A 27,907-nucleotide genomic window follows, 5' to 3' on the forward strand; every position below is an offset into this window, starting at 1 on the left:
ACCTCTATATTGACTCTACAGCTTCTCTATAGTGACTCTATAGTTCCTCTATAGTGACTCTACATCTCTATAGTGACTCTTCAACTCCTCTATACTTACTCTACAGGTCCTTTATAGTGACTCTACATCTCTATAGTGACTCTTCAGCTCCTCTATACTGACTCTACAGCTCCTTTATAGTGACTCTAGAGCTCCTCTATACTGACTCTACAGCACCTCTATACTGACTCTACAGCTTCTCTATAGTGACTCTACATCTCTATAGTGACTCTTCAGCTCCTCTACACTGACTCTACAGCTCCTTTATAGTGACTCTAGAGCTCCTCTATACTGACTCTACAGCACCTCTATATTGACTCTACAGCTTCTCTATAGTGACTCTATAGTTCCTCTATAGTGACTTTACATCTCTATAGTGACTCTTCAGCTCCTCTATACTTACTCTACAGGTCCTTTATAGTGACTCTAGAGCTCCTCTATACTGACTCTACAGCACCTCTATAGTGACTCTACAGCTTCTCTATAGTGACTCTATAGTTCCTCTATAGTGACTCTACATCTCTATAGTGACTCTTCAGCTCCTCTATACTGACTCTACAGCTCCTTTATAGTGACTCTAGAGCTCCTCTATACTGACTCTACAGCACCTCTATACTGACTCTACAGCTTCTCTATAGTGACTCTATAGTTCCTCTATACCGACTCTACATCTCTATAGTGACTATTCAGCTCCTCTATACTTACTCTACAGCACCTCTATAGTGACTCTACAGCTTCTCTATAGTGACTCTATAGTTCCTCTATAGTGACTCTACATCTATATACTGACTCTACAGCTTCTCTATAGTGACTCTATAGTTCCTCTATAGTGACTCTACATCTCTATAGTGACTCTTCAGCTCCTCTATACTGACTCTACAGCTCCTTTATAGTGACTCTAGAGCTCCTCTATACTGACTCTACATCTCTATAGTGACTCTTCAGCTCCTCTATACTGACTCTACAGCTCCTTTATAGTGACTCTATAGTTCCTCTATAGTGACTCTACATCTATATAGTGACTCTACAGCTCCTCTATACTGACTCTAGAGCTCCTCTATACTGACTCTACAGCACCTCTATACTGACTCTACAGCTTCTCTATAGTGACTCTATAGTTCCTCTATAGTGACTCTACATCTCTATAGTGACTCTTCAGCTCCTCTATACTGACTCTACAGCTCCTTTATAGTGACTCTAGAGCTTCTCTATACTGACTCTACAGCACCTCTATACTGACTCTACAGCTTCTCTATAGTGACTCTATAGTTCCTCTATAGTGACTCTACATCTATATAGTGACTCTAAAGCTCCTCTATACTGACTCTAGAGCTCCTCTATACTGACTCTACAGCACCTCTATACTGACTCTACAGCTTCTCTATAGTGACTCTATAGTTCCTCTATACCAGTGCTTCTCAAATGGTGGGGCGCGCCCCCCTGGGGGGGCGTGGTGGGGTGTCAGGGGGGGCGCGAGGCGGGCGCGACTTTCAGTATTAGTGTCTTTATTCATGCTTGAACAATAAACATAGTGACATATAGTGACTCTATAGTTCCTCTATAGTGACTCTACATCTCTATAGTGACTCTTCAGCTCCTCTATACTGACTCTACAGCTCCTTTATAGTGACTCTAGAGCTCCTCTATACTGACTCTACAGCACCTCTATACTGACTCTACAGCTTCTCTATAGTGACTCTATAGTTCCTCTATACCGACTCTACATCTCTATAGTGACTATTCAGCTCCTCTATACTTACTCTACAGCACCTCTATAGTGACTCTACACTTTCTCTATAGTGACTCTATAGTCCTCTATACCGACTCTACATCTCTATAGTGACTATTCAGCTCCTCTATACTTACTCTACAGCACCTCTATAGTGACTCTACACTTTCTCTATAGTGACTCTATAGTTCCTCTATAGTGACTCTACATCTATATAGTGACTCTACAGCACCTCTATACTGACTCTACAGCTTCTCTATAGTGACTCTATAGTTCCTCTATACCGACTCTACATCTCTATAGTGACTATTCAGCTCCTCTATACTTACTCTACAGCACCTCTATAGTGACTCTACAGCTTCTCTATAGTGACTCTATAGATCCTCTATAGTGACTCTACATCTATATAGTGACTCTAAAGCTCCTCTATACTGACTCTAGAGCTCCTCTATACTGACTCTACAGCACCTCTATACTGACTCTACAGCTTCTCTATAGTGACTCTTCAGCTCCTCTATACTGACTCTATAGTTCCTCTATACCGACTCTACATCTCTATAGTGACTATTCAGCTCCTCTATACTGACTCTACAGCTCCTTTATAGTGACTCTAGAGCTCCTCTATACTGACTCTACAGCACCTCTATACTGACTCTACAGCTTCTCTATAGTGACTCTATAGTTCCTCTATACCAGTGCTTCTCAAATGGTGGGGCGCGCCCCCCTGGGGGGGCGTGGTGGGGTGTCAGGGGGGGCGTGAGGCAGGCGCGACTTTCAGTATTAGTGTCTTTATTCATGCTTGAACAATAAAAAAGGGGCCTCCAGCCACTAGGTGGCAGCAGTGCTCAAACTAATCAACAGGCTGCCTGTTCAACCAGTAGAGTAGAAGAAGTACTACACATGAACACCGTGTACAGAGCTGGCGGAGGAGGAGGAGGAGGAGAGGTGGAGAAGTTTCTGACAGGAGTGAAAAGAAAAAAGGATGAGGCGTCAGAGGAAAAGAAAACAGGTGACAGTAACCGGTATAAACCTAGTAAGAGCAGGAGATATGACGATGCCTACATAGCCCTTGGGTTTACCGTGAACACGTCGGAAACGAGGAAACACCCGTTTGTGTTTTATGCCTAAAAACTCTGGCAGCGGAGCATGAAACCAAATAAATTAAGACGGCACCTGGAGACCATACACCCGTTATGTCAGTAAGCCACTGGAGTTTTTTCATGGTAAACTCCATGAGTATCGCCAACAAGCCGGTCATTGTGTCAGCGCGGCATCAGTAAACAAAAAAGCACTGTTAGCCTCTTACAAAGTTGCCCACCACATCGCAAGGTGCAAAAAACCTCACACCATAGCAGATTTATTTTGATAATCAGGCGATTGTATGCAGAATGCTGGTGCCAGCAACTCATACAGTGGTTTATACAGATAAATAAATATTATCAAGTTCTCAATGGTAGTACAATATGGGGGGGGGGGGCCCTGAAAAAAATTCTGTCCTCTAGGGGGGGCGTGACAGAAAATAATTGAGAACCACTGCTCTATACCGACTCTACATCTCTATAGTGACTATTCAGCTCCTCTATACTTACTCTACAGCACCTCTATAGTGACTCTAAAGCTTCTCTATAGTGACTCTATAGTTCCTCTATAGTGACTCTACATCTATATAGTGACTCTACAGCTCCTCTATACTGACTCTAGAGCTCCTCTATACTGACTCTACAGCACCTCTATACTGACTCTACAGCTTCTCTATAGTGACTCTATAGTCCTCTATAGTGACTCTACATCTATATAGTGACTCTACAGCTCCTCTATACTGACTCTACAGCTCCTCTATAGTGACTCTACATCTCTATAGTGACTCTTCAGCTCCTCTATACTGACTCTACAGCTCCTTTATAGTGACTCTTCAGCTCCTCTATACTGACTCTACAGCACGTCTATACTGACTCTACAGCTTCTCTATAGTGACTCTATAGTTCTTCTATACCGACTCTACATCTCTATAGTGACTATTCAGCTCCTCTATACTTACTCTACAGCTCCTCTATAGTGACTCTAGAGCTCCTCTATACTGACTCTACAGCACCTCTATACTGACTCTACAGCTTCTCTATAGTGACTCTATAGTACCTCTATAGTGACTCTACATCTATATAGTGACTCTACAGCTCCTCTATACTGACTCTACAGCTCCTCTATAGTGACTCTACAGCTCCTCTGTACTGACTCTATAGTTCCTCTATAGTGACTCTACAAGTGCTCTATAGTGACTCTATAGCTCCCCTATGGTGACTCTACAGCTTCTCTATAGTGACTCTATAGTTCCTCTATAGTGACTCTACATCTATATAGTGACTCTACAGCTCCTCTATACTGACTCTACAGCTCCTATATAGTGACTCTACAGCTCCTCTGTACTGACTCTTCAGCTCCTCTATACTGACTCTAAAGCTCCTCTATAGTGACTCTACAAGTGCTCTATAGTGACTCTATAGCTCCCCTATGGTGACTCTACAGCTCCTCTATAGTGACTCTACAGCTCCTCTATAGTGACTCTTCAGCTCCTCTATACTGACTGTAGAGCCCCTCTATACTGACTCTAGAGCCCCTCTATACTAAATCTACAGCCCCTCTATAGTGACTCTACAAGTGCTCTATAGTGACTCTACAGCTCCTCTATAGTGACTCTATAGCTCCTCTATAGTGACTCTACAGCTCCTCTATAGTGACTCTACAGCTCCTTTATAGTGACTCTACAGCTCCTCTATATCGTGACTCTACAGCACCTCCATAGTGACTCTACAGTGCCTCTATAGTGACTCTACAAGTGCTCTATAGTGACTCTACAAGTGCTCTATAGTGACTCTATAGCTCCCCTATGGTGACTCTACAGCTCCTCTATAGTGACTCAATAGCTCCTCTATAGTGACTCTACAGCCCCTCTATAGTGACTCTATAACTTCTCTATAGTGACTCTATACCTCCTCTATAGTGACTCTACAGTTCCTCTATAGTGACTCTACTGCTCCTCTATAGTGACTCTACAGCTCCTCTATAATAACTCTATAACTCCTCTATAGTGACTCTTTACCTCCTCTATAGTGACTCTACAGCTCCTCTATAGTGACTCTATAACTCCTCTATAGTGACTCTATAACTCCTCTATAGTGACTCTACAGCTCCTCTATAGTGACTCTTTAACTCCTCTATAGTGACTATATAGCTCCTCCATAGTGACTCAATAGTGAGATGATGAGATGTTTCATCCCTGTATCATCAGTGTATCATCAGTATAAATTACTGTGAGAAATGTAAAGCAGTGTCACATCTTGTCATACTTTTACAAATCAACCAGTGAGTAAAGCAGCACATTTAAACAACAACAAGGGTCAGGGCCAATGAAATAATGAAATACTGTGTGCTGTGGAACTGCGCCTTCAGCTTTGAGCGATTGGCTTTGACTTGGCTTCTGGCATCCAGCCCTACCTCTCCACAATCACATGGAATTCTTTATAAAGACTCTCAAGCCGTGTTTCCACTGCTCAGCACAGCATGGTAAAGCTGCCATTCCATGGTGTAGTACATGCCGAGACAGTACAGTAAGGCACAACGTACGCAGACCCAAACCTGTTGAGTGCTTCCACCCCACACAGTTCAGTTAAAATGTAGGTGGGGTTGTGAACGGCGCTGCCTAAAGATGCAGGGATGTAAGGTCATTACACAATCACTACACTTTCTCATTCTGAACAGCAGCGTCCAGCTCCAGCTGAATCTACACCTCGGCTGTTATGGAGAAGAACATCTGCACCTCGTGGGAACATCAGGGGAGTGTACCGCTCACATTCAATAAACCCACTAACTCAACAACCAGTGAGCACAAAGCAGCATATGTGATCAAAAACAGAGGGTTTATATGACCGATGAGCTATTTTAATATTGCAGCTTGTTGAGAGTGACGATCGTTACTACTTATCAGAGTTGTTGCTCTTCTTTATGAGACCCGCTCCGTTGTGCTCAGTACCTCACCGAGGGGTTACCAAATACTGTAACCATTGGTTAGGACTCTTTTGGTACCATCCACAATGATTGACAGTGGAGAGCACAAAGACCCATCCCACCCCATCCTGGCACAAACTGTGCGGTGGGACTGCTGCTTTTGTGGAGCTTGTTCATCCAGCATGTGTGTTATTGTATGTGTGTGCGTGCGTACATGTGTGCGTGTGTGCTCGTGTGTGGTACAGGACGTCAGGGTCTTATGCCTTGCTAAAGCCCCCGCTGCCCCTCCACATCTTGCAGCAGCAGGACCGCGATGCCGTGTCCCTGCCTGCTCTCTCATCTAATCTTGTGTGTGTGTGTGTGTGTGTGTGTGTGTGTGTGTGTGTGTGTGTGTGTGTGTGTGTGTGTGTGTGTGTGTGTGTGTGTGTGTGTGTGTGTGTGTGTGTGTGTGTGTGTGTGTGTGTGTGTGTGTGTGTGTGTGTGTGTGTGTGTGGAGGAGGAGGGAGACATGAAGTGGGTCATGTAACAAATAAAAGCAGGCCACGCAGGGCTTGAACTGTAGAACCTCCCATCTGGCCCAGAGTGGCTGAACGAGCGCTGATGCATGGCCAGGCAGCTGTTCCAGGTTCAACTGCTTCCTACAGTTAGACAATTATCAGATTAAACAACTGAAACTGGTCTGAATCATTTATGCTGATCAACATTTTGTATTTTGTGTGTTCTGTGAGTGTTAATTAGTTGTGAATGCTGATACAACATGCTCATTGATCACAACCAATCAGAAGCCACCAGTTTTCAGATCAAGCTCTTATGTTTGATTAGCAGTGTTGCTAATGTGTTTTTAGCACTTTGCAAGATTTGTTCCCATTATGAGTTTCCAAAAAAACCTGTTTCTGAGTTAATTCTTCCTTTAGAATGGAAACGTATTAGAACATTTCACATCGATGTCAGAGATCCAACAACATTGTATTGAAACGGTGTTGCTTTAAATCCAGCCTCGGCCCTACATCTCATGGAGAGTTAATGTTGCCAGGTTGTGTGTGCTTCATTCAATTCTTGGGGAGCCTCTTTGTGTTACATTTTTTGTTGTTTATTTAGTGTGAGTTATGTGCTTATGATGTGTTCTTTATTACGCATTTGCTGGTATTACAGTAACATGACTTTCTCCAAATGTTGAGATTTGTGTTGGTTTTTATGTGTCAGTGAGACAAATCTGGCAACCCACTACAATATGCAGGTTTTTTTTGTGGTGCCAAGCCCTAATGTTTATGGACTCCGAGTGCTGTGGCACCACGCCATGGCACCTTGCTGTGGCGATGCACTGTTCTTAAATTTCCTCCAAGAGGGAGTAAATATAGATAATAGACAAAAGAAAAAGGAGAGCTGAGAAAGAAAAGCCCTCAGCTCTGTGACACGTGTTTGTCTCTGAGTTTGTGTGAATCCGCGGAGCATTGAAGCCGGTTTTGTTGTTTGTCTTTGCACAGTTGTTTCTATCAGGATCAGGGCTGAGTCACGACGCTGCTGCAGGAGCGAAGAGCTGTTGACTCATATTAGTTCACATCTTCACGGACCTCAGAGTTTGTTTTCCAGCACATACATAATTGTTTCTTTGCAGGTAAACATTTGTAAAGAGCTGAGACTCTACATGTGGTGCTTTCTAAAGAGCACGGTGTGGTTTTCTCCCATTGTCCAGTGTGACTACCATGGGAGGACTGAAAACCTGAGGAGTCAGAGGAGGTGGCATTTCTGTCAGTCGCTGGTTGTGTCACATTACTTTCTGCTGTCAAATTCTCTTTAAGAGGAAACAATGTTTCCTACAACCACACAGCATATAGTTGTTGTGAACATCCCTTCATCTGTGACTCATTCCAGACCAGCATTTGTCCACCATGGTGACTCACATCTGGTCTGGAGTGTGCCCACAGCCTTCGTCACATTTCTTTACCTCCATGAAACCTGCCGGTCTCTGTGTAGCTGTCAGGATCAGGAGACGTCCATACATGACTGGACAACCAGGACCTTACATGACTGTTAAGAAGTTACAGACCACAGCCAGTCAGAGAGATCAACATCCAACCTGCACACTCACATGAATGGAATCTGTTTCTGTGTTTTCACATGAATACTCCAGGTAGTGATTGGATGGAGCTCTTCTCAACAAGCAAAAAATGGACCGTGAGAGTAACGAGCTGGATGGGTTGGTGGAGGAAGTTCTCAAACATATCAGAGCCTTTGAGCAAATACATTTATCATGAAGTCAAATCTCTCTTGTAAAAAGAAGAGCAACAGAAGAGATTCAAGAAAACATCAAAAGACTTAACAAGGTACAACTAAACATGTCTTACAGTAAAGCCCACAAATAAAAGTGATGGTGAGCCTGCTGAGGAAATGTCTCTCAGCACAGTGACAGCAGCACCTCTGCTGATTCACACTCCTTCACAAACACTTTTTTCTTTTCTTTTTTTACCTTGTCCTGTTCAGCAGCTTGGCAGACAATATGATGTGATTGAGAGCTTCTGATGTCAGAACAGTTTTCACTCTGGAAACAGGAAGAGACCAAGAGTCTCCTCCTGTTGCTGCTTTATTAGAAGTTGGCATGGCTGCTGTACACGACCGGGGTGGAACGCTCAAAGAGAGAGAAGATTGAGAGAGAGACAGAGAAGATTGAGAGGAGCGAGAGAGAAGATTGAGAGGAGAGAGAGAGATAGACAGAGAGAGAGTGAGAGAGAGGGAGAGAGGAGAGAGAGAGAGAGAGAGACAGAGAGACAGAGAGAGAGCGAGAGGAGAGAGAGAGAGAGAGAGAGAGAGAGAGCGAGAGAGAGAGAGAGAGAGAGAGAGAGAGAGAGAGAGAGAGAGAGAGAGAGAGAGAGAGAGAGAGAGAGCGAGAGAGAGAGAGAGAGAGAGAGAGAGAGCGAGAGAGAGAGAGAGAGAGAGAGAGAGAGAGAGCGAGAGAGAGAGAGAGAGAGAGAGAGAGAGAGAGAGAGAGAGAGAGAGAGAGAGTGGGGGTAGGGGATAGGGGTAGGGGGTAGGCGGTGGGTGGAGGACAACATACAATACCCTTGTGCTACATATATTACAGTAATCACACTGATTCAAATATTTTCCAACTGTTATGAGATTAAACCAGCCTGAGCAGCTCTATCTAGACAGTAACATGATTTTCTAGATTAAACCAGCCTGAGCAGCTATATCTAGACAGTAACATGATTTTCTAGATTAAACCAGCCTGAGCAGCTCTATCTAGATAGTAACATGATTTTCTAGATTAAACCAACCTGAGCTGCTCTATCTAGACAGTAACATGATTTTCTAGATTAAACCAGCCCGAGCAGCTCTATCTAGACAGTTACATGATTTTCTAGATTAAACCAACCTGAGCAGCTCTATCTAGACAGTAACATGATTTTCTAGATTAAACCAGCCTGAGCAGCTCTATCTAGACAGTTACTTGATTTTCTACAGTAAACCAGCCTGAGCAGCTCTATCTAGACAGTTACATGATTTTCTAGATTAAACCAGCCCGAGCAGCTCTATCTAGACAGTTACATGATTTTCCAGATTAACCAGCCTGAGCCACCCTATCTAGACAGTTACATGATTTTCTAGATTAAACCAGCCTGAGCAACTCTAACTAGACAGTAACATGATTTTCTAGATTAAACCAGCCTGAGCAGCTCTATCTAGACAGTAACATGATTTTGTAGATTAACCCAACCTGAGCAGCTCTATCTAGCCGGTAACATGATTTTCTAGATTACACCAGCCTGAGCAGCTCTATCTCGACAGTTTACATGGTTTTCTACATTAAACCAGCCTGAGCAGCTCTATCTAGACAGTTACATGATTTTCTAGATTAAACCAACCCGAGCAGCTCTATCTAGACAGTTACATGATTTTCCAGATTAAACCAGCCTCAGCCACGCTACCTAGACAGTAACATGATTTTCTAGATTAAACCAGCCTGAGCAGCTCTATCTAGACAGTAACATGATTTTCTAGATTAACCCAACCTGAGCAGCTCTATCTAGACAATAACATGATTTTCTAGATTAAACCAACCTGAGCTGCTCTATCTAGACAGTAACATGATTTTCTAGATTAAACCAGCCTGAGCAGCTCTATCTAGACAGTAACATGAAATTTCTAGATAAACCAGCCTGAGCAGCTCTATCTAGACAGTAACATGATTTTCTAGATTAAACCAACCTGAGCTGCTCTATCTAGACAGTAACATGATTTTCAAGCAGGAGTATAAATTAGTAAGTAGGCATTTAAACAAAATGAAACAACAACAACAACAACAACAAAAAACATGAGCATAATAATTGAAAGAATGACGGCAGAAAACAAGAAATATCAGAAGCAAATCTACACACACACACACACACACACACACACACACACACACACACACACACACACACACACACACACACACACACACACACACACACACACACACACACACACACACACACACACACACACACACCCTTGGGGGAAGGGGATGCTATCCGTCCCCCAGGCCACCAGTCGGGCCCCCACCAGGCCACCACAAGAACCCACCCCCCAACCAATCCCGAATAGGGTGGGAGACCACAACCCAGCCCCCCCCCCCCCCCCCAATCAGCAATGTGTGTGTCTAAAGTGCGGTTTAAAATTGAAGGGGAGCAGAAGCCCGGGCGTAGCCAAGCGGTAGAACCCTGAAAGCCAGCTTATCCCCTCAAGACCCTGTGTGACTAAGTGTAGTTAACATTGTGGGTGGTGCGAAGTCGGGGGAGGGCCATACTGCAGTTAAGTAGCCTGGACCCCCCACCTTAGGCACTGCCTCATTGGCCCCTATTATTGAGTAAGGTAAGGTGCGATAAGGTAGGGGGCGTTGAGAGAGAGGAGGTCCCCCCATTGCTAGGACCTTGGTCCAGCTGGAACCCTACGTGCTTCCCCACCCCACCCCACCCCGAAGCGGCTGGCCTAGAACATGTGGACCAACACCCACCCTGACAAGACACCGCAAGAGGACCCGGACAGGAAGTCCCCCCCCCCCCCACCCCCCCACCCAACCGCCGAAAAGCATAGTTTAAGTGGCATGGTCCAGCATGAGCCCGGCTGGAAGCCAGCAGTTAGGGAACACCGACCCCCCCACACACCCTCACATACTCACGCAAAACAACAGACACTCATACTTATATATAGAACACACACACACACACACACACACACACACACACACACACACACACACACACACACACACACACACACACACACACACACACACCCGGGACCACCTCCTATATTTCCGGCCCTGGGGGGAAGAAGCTCATTCAGCATCCATCCAAAACCAGGAGCCCCACCGTCCCTTCAGCCCCCCCAGATCCGGGAGTGAGGCAGACCTGGAGCATGGCAGCAAGAGCCAAGCCTGCCCCAGCGCGGCGAAAAAGGTACAGGGAGGACCCACCCCTGGGGCCACAGCAGGTACCTCCACCAGAAAGGGGAGGGCACTCAGCCGCCAGGGAAGCCCCACACCTGCCTGCCCCAGCCACAAGAATATTAGAAACACATGGCATTATCAACAATATAAGGTGTTTTTGTGATTTGGCCTGCTTGCTTGGGGCTTAACAGCGGTGTTGGGCTCTGATGGTGCTTACATGAGTAGGAATTTTTTGCCAAGCTTGATGGGATTGTCAGTGTTTGTCCATGCAGGATGGTCACATTCAGTGTATCTACCCTCAGCCATGTTTACCAGCAGGTTCAGTCTTCTGCAGGTCTTTGGTAATATGAGTATCTCTTCACCTCTGTTAGTTAGTTAGCTTAATTGGCTATTGCTTTTTGCTCTGTGGATGTTTCATTAGTTTTCACTTGTGGGTCATCTGTTTTCACCAGGGGAGCAACCAAACATCCACATACTGAAATGGATCCTTGGCCATAACTTGCAAATGTAAGGACAACATCGATTAAACTGATGCATGTATTGACTGTCTCACAGAGCTTTTCCAAGAGGAGGAACAGCTGATATCACAATAATACTTTTCTCGTTTTGATAGAATTGGAATATAGTTTGATACAAAGATCCAGATAAGAGCTGATGGAAGTTGAGAAAACTGAACGAATCTGTACAATGCAGTGAACCTTTACTAGCCAAGTGTGATACCACTGAACACAAACACTGAACAACTGAACTCAGTCCAAAGACCTGATGTGTGTGGGGAAGTCTCAGCTTACGAACTGAGAGAAAGTAGTTGATGTCTGATCTGGTTTGGTCTGGTCTAGCTTGGTATGGTATGGTATGGTATGGTATGGTATGGTATGGTATGGTATGGTATGGTCAGGTTTGGTCTGGTGTTTTTATGGGATTGGTCTGCACAGGGTTAGCACAGGCTTTAAGGATGAGAGTTGGGAGTTAGGGTTTGTTCTGTACAAGGAGTTTATGGTTTCAGGTCTTCATGCTGAGTGAGGTCTGGCTGCTGCTCATCACTGAGCTTCACTCGGGAGGCTGTTTGCTGATTTCAGGCTCTGTGTCATGAAAAACCGTGGGAAACAAGTCAGTTTGGAAGATCATCACCCGCTGCATAGAGAAAATAAAGAGACGCTTGTTTAATTAGTTCTGCCGCGGTGCTCTGTTGTACTGTCACTTCTCCAGTGTCACTGTTACATGAGAATATATGAGGGAGTGTGAGTCCAGCGGCACTGCTGTGTCTATCTTCAGGAGGCTTTGCTGTAAATTCGCTGTGAAAAGACAGAATGTCCTTGTGGTGAAGGACTCTCTGGTCCATCATCACACTTTCTGCTGACTTATCCACTTTAGCATCTTTAAATCTGTGAAGGTGATTTCACATCACCATTTAGCAACATTTATGTACACAAAGCTTCATACTGAGGCACCAGAAGAGGTCGATTTCCACTGGAAAAGCAGGAAGATGCATAAAAAAGGCCAGATGCCGGTGAATAAGTACCCCCCCCCCCCCCACCTACACACACATGCCCACACACACACCAAAGTAGGAAATAGATCTTAATGACTTGGAAATGGGCCAATCCAATTATGTCTTATTTAAACATATTTTTAGACATTTGATTGTATTAATATGAAATAGAGTTTTGTCCAGGAAATTGATCAATCCAAATATTTATAATATAAATATATAAATATATAAATATAAATGTTTTTCAGGGAGCGGCCATAAGGTGTGGTAGACAAATACAACAAAATAAAATGATATCCACAAAACACATGTGGACTGGTTGGGCGAACTCCCATGAGCCCTCAAGCACCTGGTGGAGGGTATAGAGCTGGTCCAGTGTTCCACCATCAGGAGAACCTGGTGGAGGGTCTAGAGCTGGTGCAGTGTTCCACCATCAGGAGAACCTGGTGGAGGGTCTAGAGCTGGTGCAGTGTTCCACCATCAGGAGCACCTGGTGGAGGGTCTAGAGCTGGTCCAGTGTTCCACCATCAGGAGCACCTGGTGGAGGGTATAGAGCTGGTCCAGTGTTCCACCATCAGGAGAACCTGGTGGAGGGTCTAGAGCTGGTCCAGTGTTCCACCATTAGGAGAACCTGGTGGAGGGTCTAGAGCTGGTCCAGTGTTCCACGACCAGGACGAAAACCGCATTGTTCCTCTTGGATCCGAGGTTCGACTAACGGCTGGACCCTCCTCTCCAGTACCCTGGAATAGACTTTCCTGGGGAGGCTGAGGAGTGTGATCCCTCTGTAGTTGGAACAGACCCTCCGATCCCCCTTCTTGAAGAGAGTGACCACCACCCCAGTCTGCCAGTCCAGAGGTACTGTCCCCGCCCGCCACGCGATGTTGCAGAGACGAGTCAGCCACGACAGTCCCTGCACATCCAGAGACTTAAGGAACTCTGGGCGAATCTCATCCACTCCCGGTGCCTTGCCACCGAGGAGCTTAGCAACAACCTCGGTGACTTCAGCTTGGGAAATGGACGAGTCCACCTCTGAGAACCCAGCCTCTGCTTCCTCAACGGAAGACGTGGTGGTGGGATTGAGGAGGTCCTCGAAGTATTCCTTCCACCGCCCAATGAGGTCAACAGTTCCCCACTTCCACTGTAAACAGTGTTGGTGGAGAACTGCTTCATCCTCCTGAGGCGCCGGATGGTCAGACAGAAGTCGTTCATTTTTTAAAATAAAAGATTGTTCAAGCTGGGATAATAAATAAAAAGGAAATAATGTAAGTTATTTATTCTTTCTGTGCGGCCCAGTACCAAACGACCCATGGACCAGTTCCGATCTCTGGACCGGGGATTCTGGACCAATACCTTTCCATTTTTGATGAACCTGTTCTCAGCCTTTAAGAGTTTATCTAAAGTTCTTATTCACTACCTATTGTAGTTTGTTGCCTATGTTCACATTTACTTACTGTATGTGGTTAAAATGTATTAACATTTCAGTGCCAATATTGGGGGGGTGGGGGTAGTCTAAAGGGGGGTCCATAGTCCATGGGGGTCCCTTTATAATCTTACACCAGCCCTGGAGGACCTGAGCAACTGGAGGAAACCTGCAGTAGATCAAGGCTCAGATGAACAGGCTTTCTGCTGCTTCGCTCAGATGACCAGATCCACAGCAGACACTTTGCTCAGAAGTTGCAGGTCTGAAGCTAAACTTTTCATGAGTTCATAGTTCACCTCACTAAAGTTCTCCAAAGAGGAGACTTTGCTCCAGCATGATGTTCAACAGCCTGTCCTGTCAACAGGAACCACAAGGACATACAGTAGCAAGCTGCAGACCTGAAGGGCAACAAAGCACACATCAGGAACTTTTATCTCCCCAGTCAGAGATTCAGAAAGGAGGAACCAGAGACCTGCCACAGGAAGTCCTGGCTCCTTTATCCTGCTCACGATGCCTCCATGGAGATCAGTCGTCTGAACAGGGCTTCCATCATCAGCTCCTCCATCTCTAACAGAACATCCATTAGTATGAATTAATGGAACATTACAGATGGAGTTAGCAGATATAATTATCAATTTAATTATCAGTCTTTATTGCAGACACAGGTTCATATAAAACAAGAACATACAAGTACATAAGTAGGAAGTAGGAAAAAAATAAAGCCTCAGAGCATCATGGTAGGCCACTTTGGGCCTCTGCATGCTCAGCTTCTTGTAGTTGGACCATAAATCAGCAGTGTGCAGCAGTGTGCAGCAGTGTATAGCGGTGTGACGTAGCCCTAAACAGTGAAAGGTATTTCAGGGTTTTTGACCCCTGGATGTGGAGTCGTTGGTGCAACTGAATGCAGACTGAAAACACCACATCTGTGATGTGTTTTCAAAGAAGAAACAACCATGTCTGACTTCACTGCTGGCCTGCAGATGTAAATGAGAGCTTATTGAACAGTGCAGCCTTCAGGCCAGCTTCAGACCAGCTCTGGTAGTACACCAGGAGGGTGGCTATGGTCATGTGTTCTTCATGAACGTCTCGCCATGGTCACCAGTTTTATCGACCGATTGGAAATCCCTCCTGGTCCTATAGGCTTCCTCAAACATCAAGAAAATCCATAGCAGCTCCGCTCTGCGGGACAGGACAATATACAGCTTTGCACCTTTCTGTTCAGACCCCTAACGTCAGTGGATGTCTCTGTTCTGAAGCCAGCAGGAGCACAGCAAGTTCAACTTAAGATCCACTTCAAACATTTCACAGGGCAAGCAACTCGGAGCAGAAGACGTTTTTCTGGAGCCTTCTCTGAGCCACAGATTACACACCGACACTTCTGATCAATCAATGGCTCATTATGATGCTGCACACCAGAGACCAGGAGGAGCGAGAGGAGCACTCACTGAGGAGAGAGCAGGAGGAGCGAGAGGAGCACTCACTGAGGAGAGAGCAGGAGGAGCGAGAGGAGCACTCACTGAGGAGAGACCAGGAGGAGCGAGAGGAGCACTCACTGAGGAGAGACCAGGAGGAGCGAGAGGAGCACTCACTGAGGAGAGAGCAGGAGGAGAGAGAGGAGCACTTGCTGAGGAGAGACCAGGAGGAGAGAGAGGAGCACTCACTGAGGAGAGACCAGGAGGAGCGAGAGGAGCACTCACTGAGGAGAGAGCAGGAGGAGCGAGAGGAGCACTCACTGAGGAGAGACCAGGAGGAGCGAGAGGAGCACTCACTGAGGAGAGACCAGGAGGAGCGAGAGGAGCACTCACTGAGGAGAGAGCAGGAGGAGAGAGAGGAGCACTTGCTGAGGAGAGACCAGGAGGAGAGAGAGGAGCACTCACTGAGGAGAGAGCAGGAGGAGAGAGAGGAGCACTCACTGAGGAGAGAGCAGGAGGAGAGAGAGGAGCACTCAGTGAGGAGAGAGCAGGAGGAGAGAGAGGAGCACTCACTGAGGAGAGAGCAGGAAGAGAGAGAGGAGCACTCAGTGAGGAGAGAGCAGGAGGAGAGAGAGGAGCACTCACTGAGGATAGAGCAGGAGGAGAGAGAGGAGCACTCACTGAGGAGAGAGCAGGAGGAGAGAGAGGAGCACTCACTGAGGAGAGAGCAGGAGGAGAGAGAGGGGCACTCACTGAGGAGAGAGCAGGAGGAGAGAGAGGAGCACTCACTGAGGAGAGAGCAGGAGGAGAGAGAGGAGCACTCACTGAGGAGAGAGCAGGAGGAGAGAGAGGAGCACTCACTGAGGAGAGAGCAGGAGGACAGAGAGGAGCACTCACTGAGGAGAGAGAGGAGCACTCACTGAGGAGAGAGCAGGAGGAGAGAGAGGAGCACTCACTGAGGAGAGAGTAGGAGGAGAGAGAGGAGCACTCGCTGAGGAGAGACCAGGAGGAGAGAGAGGAGCACTCACTGAGGAGAGAGCAGGAGGAGAGAGAGGGGCACTCACTGAGGAGAGATCAGGAGGAGAGAGAGGAGCACTCACTGAGGAGAGAGCAGGAGGAGAGAGAGGAGCACTCAGTGAGGAGAGAGCAGGAGGAGAGAGAGGAGCACTCACTGAGGAGAGAGCAGGAGGAGAGAGAGGAGCACTCACTGAGGAGAGAGCAGGAGGAGAGAGAGGAGCACTCACTGAGGAGAGAGCAGGAGGAGAGAGAGGAGCACTCACTGAGGAGAGAGCAGGAGGAGAGAGAGGAGCACTCAGTGAGGAGAGAGCAGGAGGAGAGAGAGGAGCACTCACTGAGGAGAGAGCAGGAGGAGAGAGAGGAGCACTCACTGAGGAGAGAGCAGGAGGAGAGAGAGGAGCACTCACTGAGGAGAGAGCAGGAGGAGAGAGAGGAGCACTCAGTGAGGAGAGAGCAGGAGGAGAGAGAGGAGCACTCACTGAGGAGAGAGCAGGAGGAGAGAGAGGAGCACTCAGTGAGGAGAGAGCAGGAGGAGAGAGAGGAGCACTCAGTGAGGAGAGAGCAGGAGGAGAGAGAGGAGCACTCAGTGAGGAGGGAGCAGGAGGAGAGAGAGGAGCACTCACTGAGGAGAGAGCAGGAGGAGAGAGAGGAGCACTCACTGAGGAGAGAGCAGGAGGAGAGAGAGGAGCACTCACTGAGGAGAGAGCAGGAGGAGAGAGAGGAGCACTCACTGAGGAGAGAGCAGGAGGAGAGAGAGGAGCACTCAGTGAGGAGAGAGCAGGAGGAGAGAGAGGAGCACTCAGTGAGGAGAGAGCAGGAGGAGAGAGAGGAGCACTCAGTGAGGAGAGAGCAGGAGGAGAGAGAGGAGCACTCACTGAGGAGAGAGCAGGAGAGAGGAGCACTCACTGAGGAGAGAGCAGGAGGAGAGAGAGGAGCACTCACTGAGGAGAGAGCAGGAGGAGAGAGAGGAGCACTCACTGAGGAGAGAGCAGGAGGAGAGAGAGGAGCACTCACTGAGGAGAGAGCAAGAGGAGAGAGAGGAGCACTCACTGAGGAGAGAGCAGGAGGAGAGAGAGGAGCACTCACTGAGGAGAGAGCAAGAGGAGAGAGAGGAGCACTCACTGAGGATTTATCCTTCCAAGAAATACAACACGTTTATTCTACCAGAACTCTCCAAACAGCACAATCAGCTTGTTAAGCTAACCTTGAGAAACCAAGGTGTGCTTGTTGATGAACGTATCATGGCTTCATTAGTACATACAAACACAACAATACTGTTAAAGAAGCCTCATTCAGTCCAACTGTGATTCGTTTGTTCACATGATGTGACCCATTGGTTAGGATGCTCAGTGTGTCATCTGGTCTCAGGCTGCATTTGAAGTGTATCCATACGATGAAAACTCAATAACCATGAGGGGGCATATATTAAATGTCTGGCATATAGGTCTTTTTTCTGAGTGTTTAAAGTAGAAACATTTAAATAAATAAATACAATTCTTTATCGAGTTTGTGTCAGGAGTATGTTTCTGTCTGTCTGTCTATTTGTGTATTTGTTTTTTATTTTTAGCTTTTAAGACTTTGTTCCTCCCCTTCTTTACCCCCTTGTATATATTATATGTCCATGTTTGTACAAATTAATAAATAAAGCCAAAATCAGATTGCTTTACAGTAAGAGAGTATTCAGCTACAATCTCTCCCTGGATGACAAGCAGGACAGTTTCTGTGCTGAGAAAAGCTTTGTGATGGTTCCAGTCTCAGAGTTTGTAATAGTCCTCTGTGTCATCACCACTCACTGATTCCTCAAACCTTTTCAAGGGCAAATCCTTTGTTGTGTCAGAGCTGTAGTGCATTTGAAGAGTCTCCTGCCATCATAGATGGACGTCGTTTCATAGAGATGGTTGTTTCTTTGGCAGCTCCTGTGATGTGGCCTCTTCATGTGAATCACGTCTTTTCTGCGTCCTGCTCTGTCATCACTGGATTTGATGTAATAACCTTCCTCTGTTTCCCTGCAGACACCATCGCAAGATGCTCCTACATCAAGTATCACTACTCCTCCACGACGATACCCAAAAACCTGTCCTACAACATCACCAAGACGATAAGGCAGGACGAGTGGCACTCCCTCCGTAAGTCTGCGTTACTGTTCAGCTCCCACAGCAACAGATCACTGGAAGAGTGAGGAGTGATCTGCGGCTGCACAGCCATCAACGATTCACTCCATCACTCTCATCACTTCATTGCTGCTTTCATCAGGTGGTTCTTCTGGGCTGCCCGTGGGAACATGTGATCACGTCACAAAGCATTATGGGATTGATCCACTGTATTCAGCCTCCATGTAAACAGGGTGGTACGATCTGTCTGGATCACACGCTGCTGACGCTCCGGCGTTTCTGAGTGGACGATGAGTGGACCAGACAGAGCTCACTGCACTAATGTGTGTGTGTGCAGTGTGTGCACCATGGAGCAGTGATTGTGCAAACTGCACAGTTTATGTTTGGCTGTTTGTTTGTTGAGCGTTACCTCCAGGTAGTGTAACTCACGCTCACTCTTGATGTTTGTGTAGATTCAGGTGTGTTTGAGCCACTTGTCTGTAACTGGTCCTGTGTTGTTTTTTAGCTGCATCGAAGAAACGTTGTAGGCTCTCTCGCTCCAGTACCTGAGGAGCCAAAACATTCTAGTGAATCATTAGATTTAGTTTCAGGTTCAGTTTGTCCAGTGACATTGAGAGGAGCTTGTAGCCATGGTATTGTTGGTTCAGTTTGTGAGTAAACATAGGTCAGAGGTGCATCAGTCAACATGAGGACGTGGAGCGCAGACCTGGGGAGTCGCTGAAGTTTTTTAAGGACACCTGCCACTCATGAGCTCTTCAGTCACCTGGACACTGAACCAACTGTGATCTCAAAACGTCTGAGCCGTCAGGTGACGGCTGGAGGAAAGTTCCAGAGGCTGCCTTGGTACCAGCATGCAGCCAAACACAGAGCAGGGCTGCTTCTGCTTCCAGAGCTGCTCCAGGACAGATTCAGCCCAGGAGAAGCTGATGTGTTGCTAACAGGAAGGCTAGAACTTTAACAAGGTAATTTCAGTTATTACAGGAATAGCAGGTAAAATAACGAGTTCACAAATTGATGCATTCAATTTGATTCAACTGAAATGAGTTGAGCAGCTGCTGGACCAGTCATTTTTCAACGGGTTCACACATCACATGTCACACCATTAAATAATCTGTCAAACTTTTCTGTAGCACCCATGATAAAATTAGCTCTTTTTAGGGTTTATATCTAAGCATATTGAAGCATTTTGAAGCTATTCTTATATCGTTTAAATAAATAAATGGGCTTTTCCATAAACCCTTCATTTATTTTATTGGTGTACACTGGTGTACACCAGAGTACACCAGAGTACACCAGGGTGCACCAGAGTACACCCCGGTACACCAGGGTACACCACAGTACACCACAGTACACCAGAGTACACCAGAGTACACCAGAGTACACCAGGGTGCACCAGAGTACACCAGAGTACACCAGAGTACACCACAGTACACCAGAGTACACCAGGGTGCACCAGAGTACACCAGAGTACACCAGGGTGCATCAGAGTACACCAGAGTACACCAGACTACACCAGAGTACACCAGGGTGCACCAGAGTACACTAGAGTACACCAGGGTGTACTAGAGTACACCAGGGTGCACCAGAGTACACCAGAGTACACCAGGGTACACCAGAGTACACCGGGGTACACCAGAGTACACCAGGTTACACCAGGGTGCACCAGAGTAAACCAGGGTGCTCCAGAGTACACCAGAGTACACCAGAGTACACCAGGGTGCACTAGAGCACACCAGGGTGCACCAGAGTACACCAGGGTGCACTAGAGTACACCAGGGTGCACCAGGGTTCACCAGAGTACACCAGAGTACACCAGGGTGCACCGGAGTACACCAGAGTACACCAGGGTGCACCGGAGTACACCAGAGTACACCAGGGTGCACCAGAGTACACCAGAGTACACCAGAGTACACCAGGGTGCACCACAGTACACCAGAGTACACCAGGGTGCACTAGAGGACACCAGGGTGCACCAGGGTGCACCAGAGTACACCAGAGTACACCATGGTGAACCAGAGTACACCAGGGTGCACCAGAGTACCCCAGAGTACACCATGGTGCACCAGAGTACACCAGAGTACACCAGAGTACACCATGGTGAACCAGAGTACACCAGGGTGCACCAGAGTACACCATGGTGCACCAGAGTACACCAGAGTACACCCTTGCGAGTCTGTCACAGGGCAAACACATAGACAGCCACACACTCACAGTTACAGGGGTAATTTAGCACCAGGAATCCTGCACATGCTTTGTGGACGACACACACTGCACACGTGGGCACAACATGCACACTCCACACAGGAAGGTCCCAGGCTGGAGTTGAACCCACAACCAGCTCAGTGTGCAGCAAAAGTACTAGTTAATGGTGGAGCAGTCTCCACCATCATTGTTTATGTGAGCAGCTGTTAATATGACAATCAAGAATGATCTTAACTGCTCCATTACCTGCTCTCTCATCGGAGCATTAACCCTCCGCTGGCAGACTGATGCAGACACACTTCAGAAAGGAGCCACCGCAGGTCATATATATATACATATATATATATAAATCCCCCCTCTCGCCCTGTGTGGGTGGTCACCTGTTTTTCTATTCCAAGCTCGGGTCCTCTACCAGAGGCCTGGGAACTTCAGGGTCCTGGTCCTCTACCAGAGGCCTGGGAGCTTGAGGGTCCTAGTCCTCTACCAGAGGCCTGGGAGCTTGAGGGTCCTGGTCCTCTACCAGAGGCCTGGGAGCTTGAGGGTCCTGGTCCTCTACCAGAGGCCTGGGAGCTTCAGGGTCCTGGTCCTCTACCAGAGGCCTGGGAGCTTGAGGGTCCTGGTCCTCTACCAGAGGCCTGGGAGCTTGAGGGTCCTGGTCCTCTACCAGAGGCCTGGGAGCTTGAGGGTCCTAGTCCTCTACCAGAGGCCTGGGAGCTTGAGGGTCCTGGTCCTCTACCAGAGGTTGTTCCAGGGATCTGCTGGAGCCACTCCTCCAGTTTGGGGGTTACTGCCCCGAGGGCACTACTGTCACCTTCACCTTCCAGGCCTCTCCAGCTCCTCTCTGAGCCCCTGGTACTCCTTCTTTCTGATGTTCCATCACTTGGTACTCCTTCTTTCTGATGTTCTATCACTTGGTACTGCTACATCCACCACCACGGCTTTCCTCTGCCCTTTATCAACCACCACAATGTCTGCTTGGTTCTCCATTACCATCCTGTCTGTCTGTATCTGGAAGTCCCACAGGATCTTCATCGGTCATTCTCCACCACCTTTGGGGGGTCTCCCACTGTGACCTTGGGGTTTCCAGACCTTACTCCGCACAGATGTTTCGGTACACTATGCCAGCCACTTGGTTATGGCGTTCCATGTATGCTTTCCCAGCCAGCATCTTGCACCCTGCAGTTATATATATATATATATATATATATAGTCGGATCAGGCACCTTGCATGGCCATTGGTGTGTGACTGGGTGAATATAATTTAACAATGTAAAGCCCATTGAGGGCTGTTCAAGCGGTGGAAAAGCACTATACAAGTGAAATCCATTTAGTATCATTAGGCTATAACGATCAAGTAATATTAGCTTCTTAGTGTTATTGTTGCTTTCTGGAGGTGGTGCTTCTGAGATCAGGCCTGTACTCTGTAGAAGTGCTGCTCAAGAGGAGCATTGGACTGTTTCTGTCCTGGCTTTGGTTTCAGTTCATTCAGGAGAATTACGACTAAGTGGAGGGAACGTTGTGCGTAGGAGCAATCGTCTGGGTTTTCAAGGTCCACTTTGCGCTTCTTTTTCATGCTGGACTCTTGGGTTTGGACAGAACTGTTGGTGGGGTTCATTGCAGGATTGAACAAATTGTGCAGGAGGTCTTCTGCTCTACAGCATGAGGTCAGAGGTCGAGTATAGTGTGAGATGAGTTCATAATGGAATAGCGCAGTGCAAATAGAGATGGACGGAGCATGTCGGCAACGTGGGAGACTGTGTCATCAAAATGCAAAGCATTATGGAAACTGCAGTCAAAATAACACAGGCTGTAATAGTATCAGCTGGCCAGCGCCAGCTGAGCACTAGAAATAACATTGAGTGAATTGGGCTGAAGAAAATGGAATAGATTCGTACCATGAGAAGCTGAACTGGAAGACAAGGGCAACATACGTTGATAAAATAAGAGTTAAAGATCTGGATCTTCAGGAGATGTTAACCTGTCACCAAGCTTCAATCACTCAGGCATTTATAATTCTATAATTTAAATGTGAGTTTCTACACATACTGTGTGTTCAGCACTTTCAGATCACTGCAGCGGACCGAGGCTCTGTTTATGATGGAGATGTGGAGAAACGTGGAGTTTAGAGTGGAGGCTTCTCTCTTGAGAACGGCTTCATGCAGGATGACTCAGGTTTGCAGAATGGCCACAACTTTTACAGAGAATTTCCACTGCAGTCAAGAAATACACTTTTTTTTTTTTTTTTTTTTTTTAAGTTAACTCAAAGCTAATTAGGATAATTTAGGTTTTTTGACTCTTGCATGCGTCAGATTTAACCCGAATCATTTCCACCTGCTTCTTGAAGGTGTTGTAAGTTACTAATATGTTCCTCACAAGTAGAAGTTTCATTAGTGAGTTTAATGAAATGAGTAAATGAAGCATTATTTTTTTATATTTCTGATATAGTGGCTGACTTCAGGTCTTCCTGTACTCACGGATGTTATATGAGTTTATCTCCATGCTTTTGCCAGCTTTTAGTTTTGATCATCCGAGCTGCAAGTACACAGACGTGAGGCTACAATGGCAAACACTGCATGTTTCTGCAGGTCAAGACAAAGCTGCTTTCTTTGTTTATCTGAATGTTCCATATCTGTCTGTGTGACAGTTGTTGGTGTTACATTCAACGCATTCAGCTCTCATAAATCCAGCTCGTATCAGGAGACCACTGACCCACAACCATGTCCTCTGCTTTCTTCAGCTGCAACCAAGGACACAACGCCCGGTGAAACCTCCATACACCGATTTATGATCCTTTTCAAAGTCTGCAGCCATTTACCTGTGGCACATGGATCCAGAAAGCTGTTTCCAGTAATATACAGTACAGACCAAAAGTTTGGACACACCTTCTCATTCAATGAGTTTCCTTTATTTTCATGACTATTGACATTGTAGATTGACACTGAAGGCATCAAAACTATGAATTAACACATGTACTTAACAAAAAAGTGTAAAACAACTGAAAATACGCCTTATATTCTAGTTTCTTCAAAGTAGCCACCTTTTGCTGTGATTACTGCTTCACACACTCTGCATTCTCTTGATGAGCTTCAAGAGGTCGTCACCTGAAATGGTTTTCACTTCACAGGTGAGCCCTGTCAGGTTTAATAAGTGGGATTTCTTGCCTTATTAATGGGGTTGGGACCATAAGTTGTGTTGTGCAGACGTCAGGTGGACACACAGCTGATAGTCCCACTGAATAGACTGTTAGAATTTGTATTATGGCAAGAAAAAAGCAGCTAAGTAAAGAAAAACGAGTGGCCATCATTACTTTAAGAAATGAAGGTCAGTCAGTCTGAAAAATTGGGAAAACTGTGAAAGTGTCCCCAAGTGCAGTCGCAAAAACCATCAAGTGCTACAAAGAAAGTGGCTCACATGAGGACCGGCCCAGGAAAGGAAGACCAAGAGTCACCTCTGCTGCGGAGGATCAGTTCATCAGTCACCAGCCTCAGAAATGGCAGGTTAACAGCAGCTCAGATTAGAGAGCAGGTCAAAGCCACACACAGTTCTAGCAGCAGACACGTCTCTAGAACAACTGTTAAGAGGAGACTGGGTAACACTTTATAATAACTATCCGTTATAAGTAGTTAATAAACCATTAATAGCCATTTGTTAATGAGTTATACATTGCTTGTTGAATATTTGCTAACAGTTTATTAAGGATTTATAACTGTGCCTTATAGATTGGCAATAGATAATTTACAAGCATTTAGTTAACAATTTATAAATTACATGTTAACTGTATGTTAATGATTTATAACTATACCTTATAAACTAGTAATAAATCATGAATAAGCCATTAGTAAACTACTTACTAATGGCTTGTTAAGTATCAGTTAATACTTTATATACATTATTAGGACGTTGTTCTAAAGTTGCAACTATTCCTCATTTACTAACTGTTAGTAAATGAGGAATAGTTGCAACCGCATAGTTGTGATGCCTTCAGTGCGAATCTACAATTTTCATAGTCATGAAAATAAAGAAAACTCTTTGAATGAGAAGGTGTGTCCAAACTTTTGGTCTGTACTGTGTGTAATGGTGTGCCTGGCATTTATCCATTGATTACTACTTGTAACCAGATTATATCCAGAGTGCTAGCAATATTTTGTCAGTGTGGTGCGGCAACACAATGCATTTTAACTTAACTTTTATTGTATATCTAACGTCACACCAATTAAAACTTTAACACAGAAAACAAAGCATTTTATTGATTTAACTTTACCATCTTAAATTTACCAGTGTACCAGCTCAGACTCTCTGAGTCAGAGTGTGATCCAGCTCACAGTGAGTGAGGTTTACCTGGACCTGAACACGCACGCACGTCTTTGACCATCTGGACTTCCAGGTTAAGATTGAGACGTCATGAAGCAGAATGCAGAGAAAGCCCAGATGAGGACAAAGAATTGTTCTCGATCTGATTCCCACACGTCTTCCGGAGGTCGCCTACTCTCACCCATGTTCACCAGGATGGGCTCTCACTGAAGTGGAGCCTGGTGGGATTGAAGCACAGCCACAGTGGAACCCTGAACGGAGTCTGGACCTCTGCAGATGGCCGACGGCTGGAAGAAGAGCGGATCCAGTGACTCCACTTCAGCTCAGAGACGTTCTGGACCAAATCCCCCACACCGCCCCGGGTGGTGTACGGATTAATGAAGAATGACACTCTGGTCCTGACTCTCATGAAGTGTGTGAAATTGAGCTCAGGCAGGCCTGACAACGTCTCCCACTGCCATTACACAAACATTGGGGCCACACTGACATGGCTTCAAAACTCCCAGATGAACATGATATTCATTTGTTTCTGTCCGTCAAAAAAAATGAGAAAAAAGAGAAATGAATGGCTGTGTAGACTTGCAGCAGACATCACAGCACAGCCTGCTTCCTCCATCCTTCCTCCCTCTTTCCTCATCCTCCCTCCATCCTTCCAATAGTCTTCCTCCCGTCTTCAGCTTTGCTCCACCCACTTGTCAGAGCTGCAGGCGTAGAGGCTGCAGAATTCTGAGACACGGTCTTTCTTCACACAGGGCAGGAGGGAAGGAGTGTTTCTCAAACTGCAGCTGCAGGATTTGGTTTCTTCAAAAGAAGCTGCACGTGCTAGCTGTCAGTGTGTGACAGTGTGTAATCCAAGGTAGCAGCTAAAGGTTGTGGCTTAGACTCATTGTTTGCCAGGCAGCCACTCCCACGGCTCCATCATGCTGCTGTGCAGCTGCAGCTGGGATTAGAGCCAGAAATCCTTGTGAAGATGATGGGAATTAACTGCTCCACAAACAGCAAGGAGAGTTTTAGGAAGGAAGGTGCACAACACAGCCTTGGACATTCTCTCTGCTACATGCAAAGATGGATGCAGCACAAAGTGACACGGCAACGTCAGCCTAATGTCTGTTACTGTGGTCTGTGGTCTTCAGTCATCACATCTGGAAACCTCACAAGGCTGATGATAAAATACCTCCACTGACAGTTCCTTTGAGTTTTATTATCAACACAAATAACACAGTCCAGAGCTCATTTTTCCAGACAAATGTCAGGTATGCCTCATAGCACCCAATACAGAGTGGAGTTCATACTAACACACTAATGTACACTTTTCAATGCCTTTATCATGAAAACATTTGCTTTCATTGCGATGGTTCTGAAAGCAAAGAAAACGTTTTTGCATATCACAAATAACCACTGAGTGCATGTAAACAACAAAAATTAAATGAATGATAGATTAAACATTTGAAAAATGCCATTCCTGCAAAGCAACATTGAACTTTAATAATCAGAATTTTAATTCAGAGCATGTCAATTTCACAATGTACCTTTCAGAAAAGGAACAGCCACAAAGAAAACATACTGATGTTGATGGTGAAAATCTGTTTTGTAGTGTTGAGTTGCTTGTGAAGCTGCTGCTCTTCTTTCACTGGCATGTCATCATTTCAACCTATTAATTAAAGCAACACATAAATCAATAAGATGATGCAAATGACACAAGTGCGCGCAGAGCTGCATCATAATTTGGTTTTCAGAATGAGTAAATATTAAAGTGTAGCTACAAAATTAACCCTACTGAATCTCAGTACATTTGTAGCCTCACATTTGTAATTATTTTGTGTTTAATGTGTATTCTCTCCTGAAAAATGTTTCATGTAATGTGATGAATGAGCTGTGAGGACAATCTGCAAGTGACTTCTCTGCACCTTCTGGAAGCAGCATATCCAGATGCTGTTGTGTCGCATCCTTGACAAAAAGTTGCTGCATTCATGGATAGTTTGTCTGTTTTGAAGTAAGAAAGTGACGGGATGCTCCAGTGGAGTCGTCCTGTCTTGTGTGTTTCCAATCCTTTCCTCCATGTGTCCACTTCTTTGCTCCAGGGATGTTGTTCTTTCCATGAGTTCGTTAATGTTCGGCTCTGGTCTGACCATAGCTCTCTCAGTGTCATCCACTGCGTCGCTATCTTCTTACCTTAATTTGCATTGTTCCATTACCTCCCGACTCAAGCTGGCCCGTCTCTGGGCTCACTCCTGCAGCGGCCCCGGCACAACTCTTTTCACAACACAAATCTTTTCTTTGCCTTGAATCTCCCATATTGTGTTTTCGATATTTGCTGCGACAGTCCGATATCTTTGATAAGTTCTTCACCAAGAAGAAGATGATCTTAGTTTGTCACCAGTAAACTGATGTGTGTAAGAATGACGCAGTGCATCACGGGTAGGCCTCACAAGGACTTATGTCTACATTCATGCTGCAGGTCTGGATGCTTGATGCAGGTCTTCAACTTCTTGCTGAGATCCAAATCTGTTGCATTATTGTTCACATGAGACTTAACGACAACCACCAGAATGCAGTGGGAATGTTTTCGGACCCAGAGTGACCCACATGCGCAGAAGAAAAGCATGACATTACAACAAGTACGCCGTTTACTGAAGTACCATATTTCCTATGCTATATAAGTTGCACATTGTTCATAGTTTGGCCGGTTCTGGGACTTGTAGTCAGATGTGACTAGTATATCAAAGTATATAATATGTTTC

The 27,907-nt window shown here is 45.9% G+C and overlaps 1 protein-coding gene across 1 annotated transcript in view; it reads left to right on the forward strand.

Annotated features, from left to right (window-relative positions):
- Positions 1-27,907, forward strand: part of tmem178bb (transmembrane protein 178Bb) — a gene marked incomplete at both ends in the record, with an annotated part of 126,746 nt that overhangs the window by 47,517 nt on the left and 51,322 nt on the right. The window contains one exon of the mRNA XM_080518106.1: positions 18,555-18,668. Coding sequence (XP_080374232.1) covers positions 18,555-18,668 — 114 coding nt within the window. The remainder of the gene's footprint in view (positions 1-18,554; positions 18,669-27,907) is intronic.

The sequence above is a fragment of the Blennius ocellaris genome (genome assembly GCF_963422515.1).
Source record: "Blennius ocellaris genome assembly, chromosome: 22".
In the NCBI taxonomy this organism is placed as follows: domain Eukaryota; kingdom Metazoa; phylum Chordata; class Actinopteri; order Blenniiformes; family Blenniidae; genus Blennius; species Blennius ocellaris.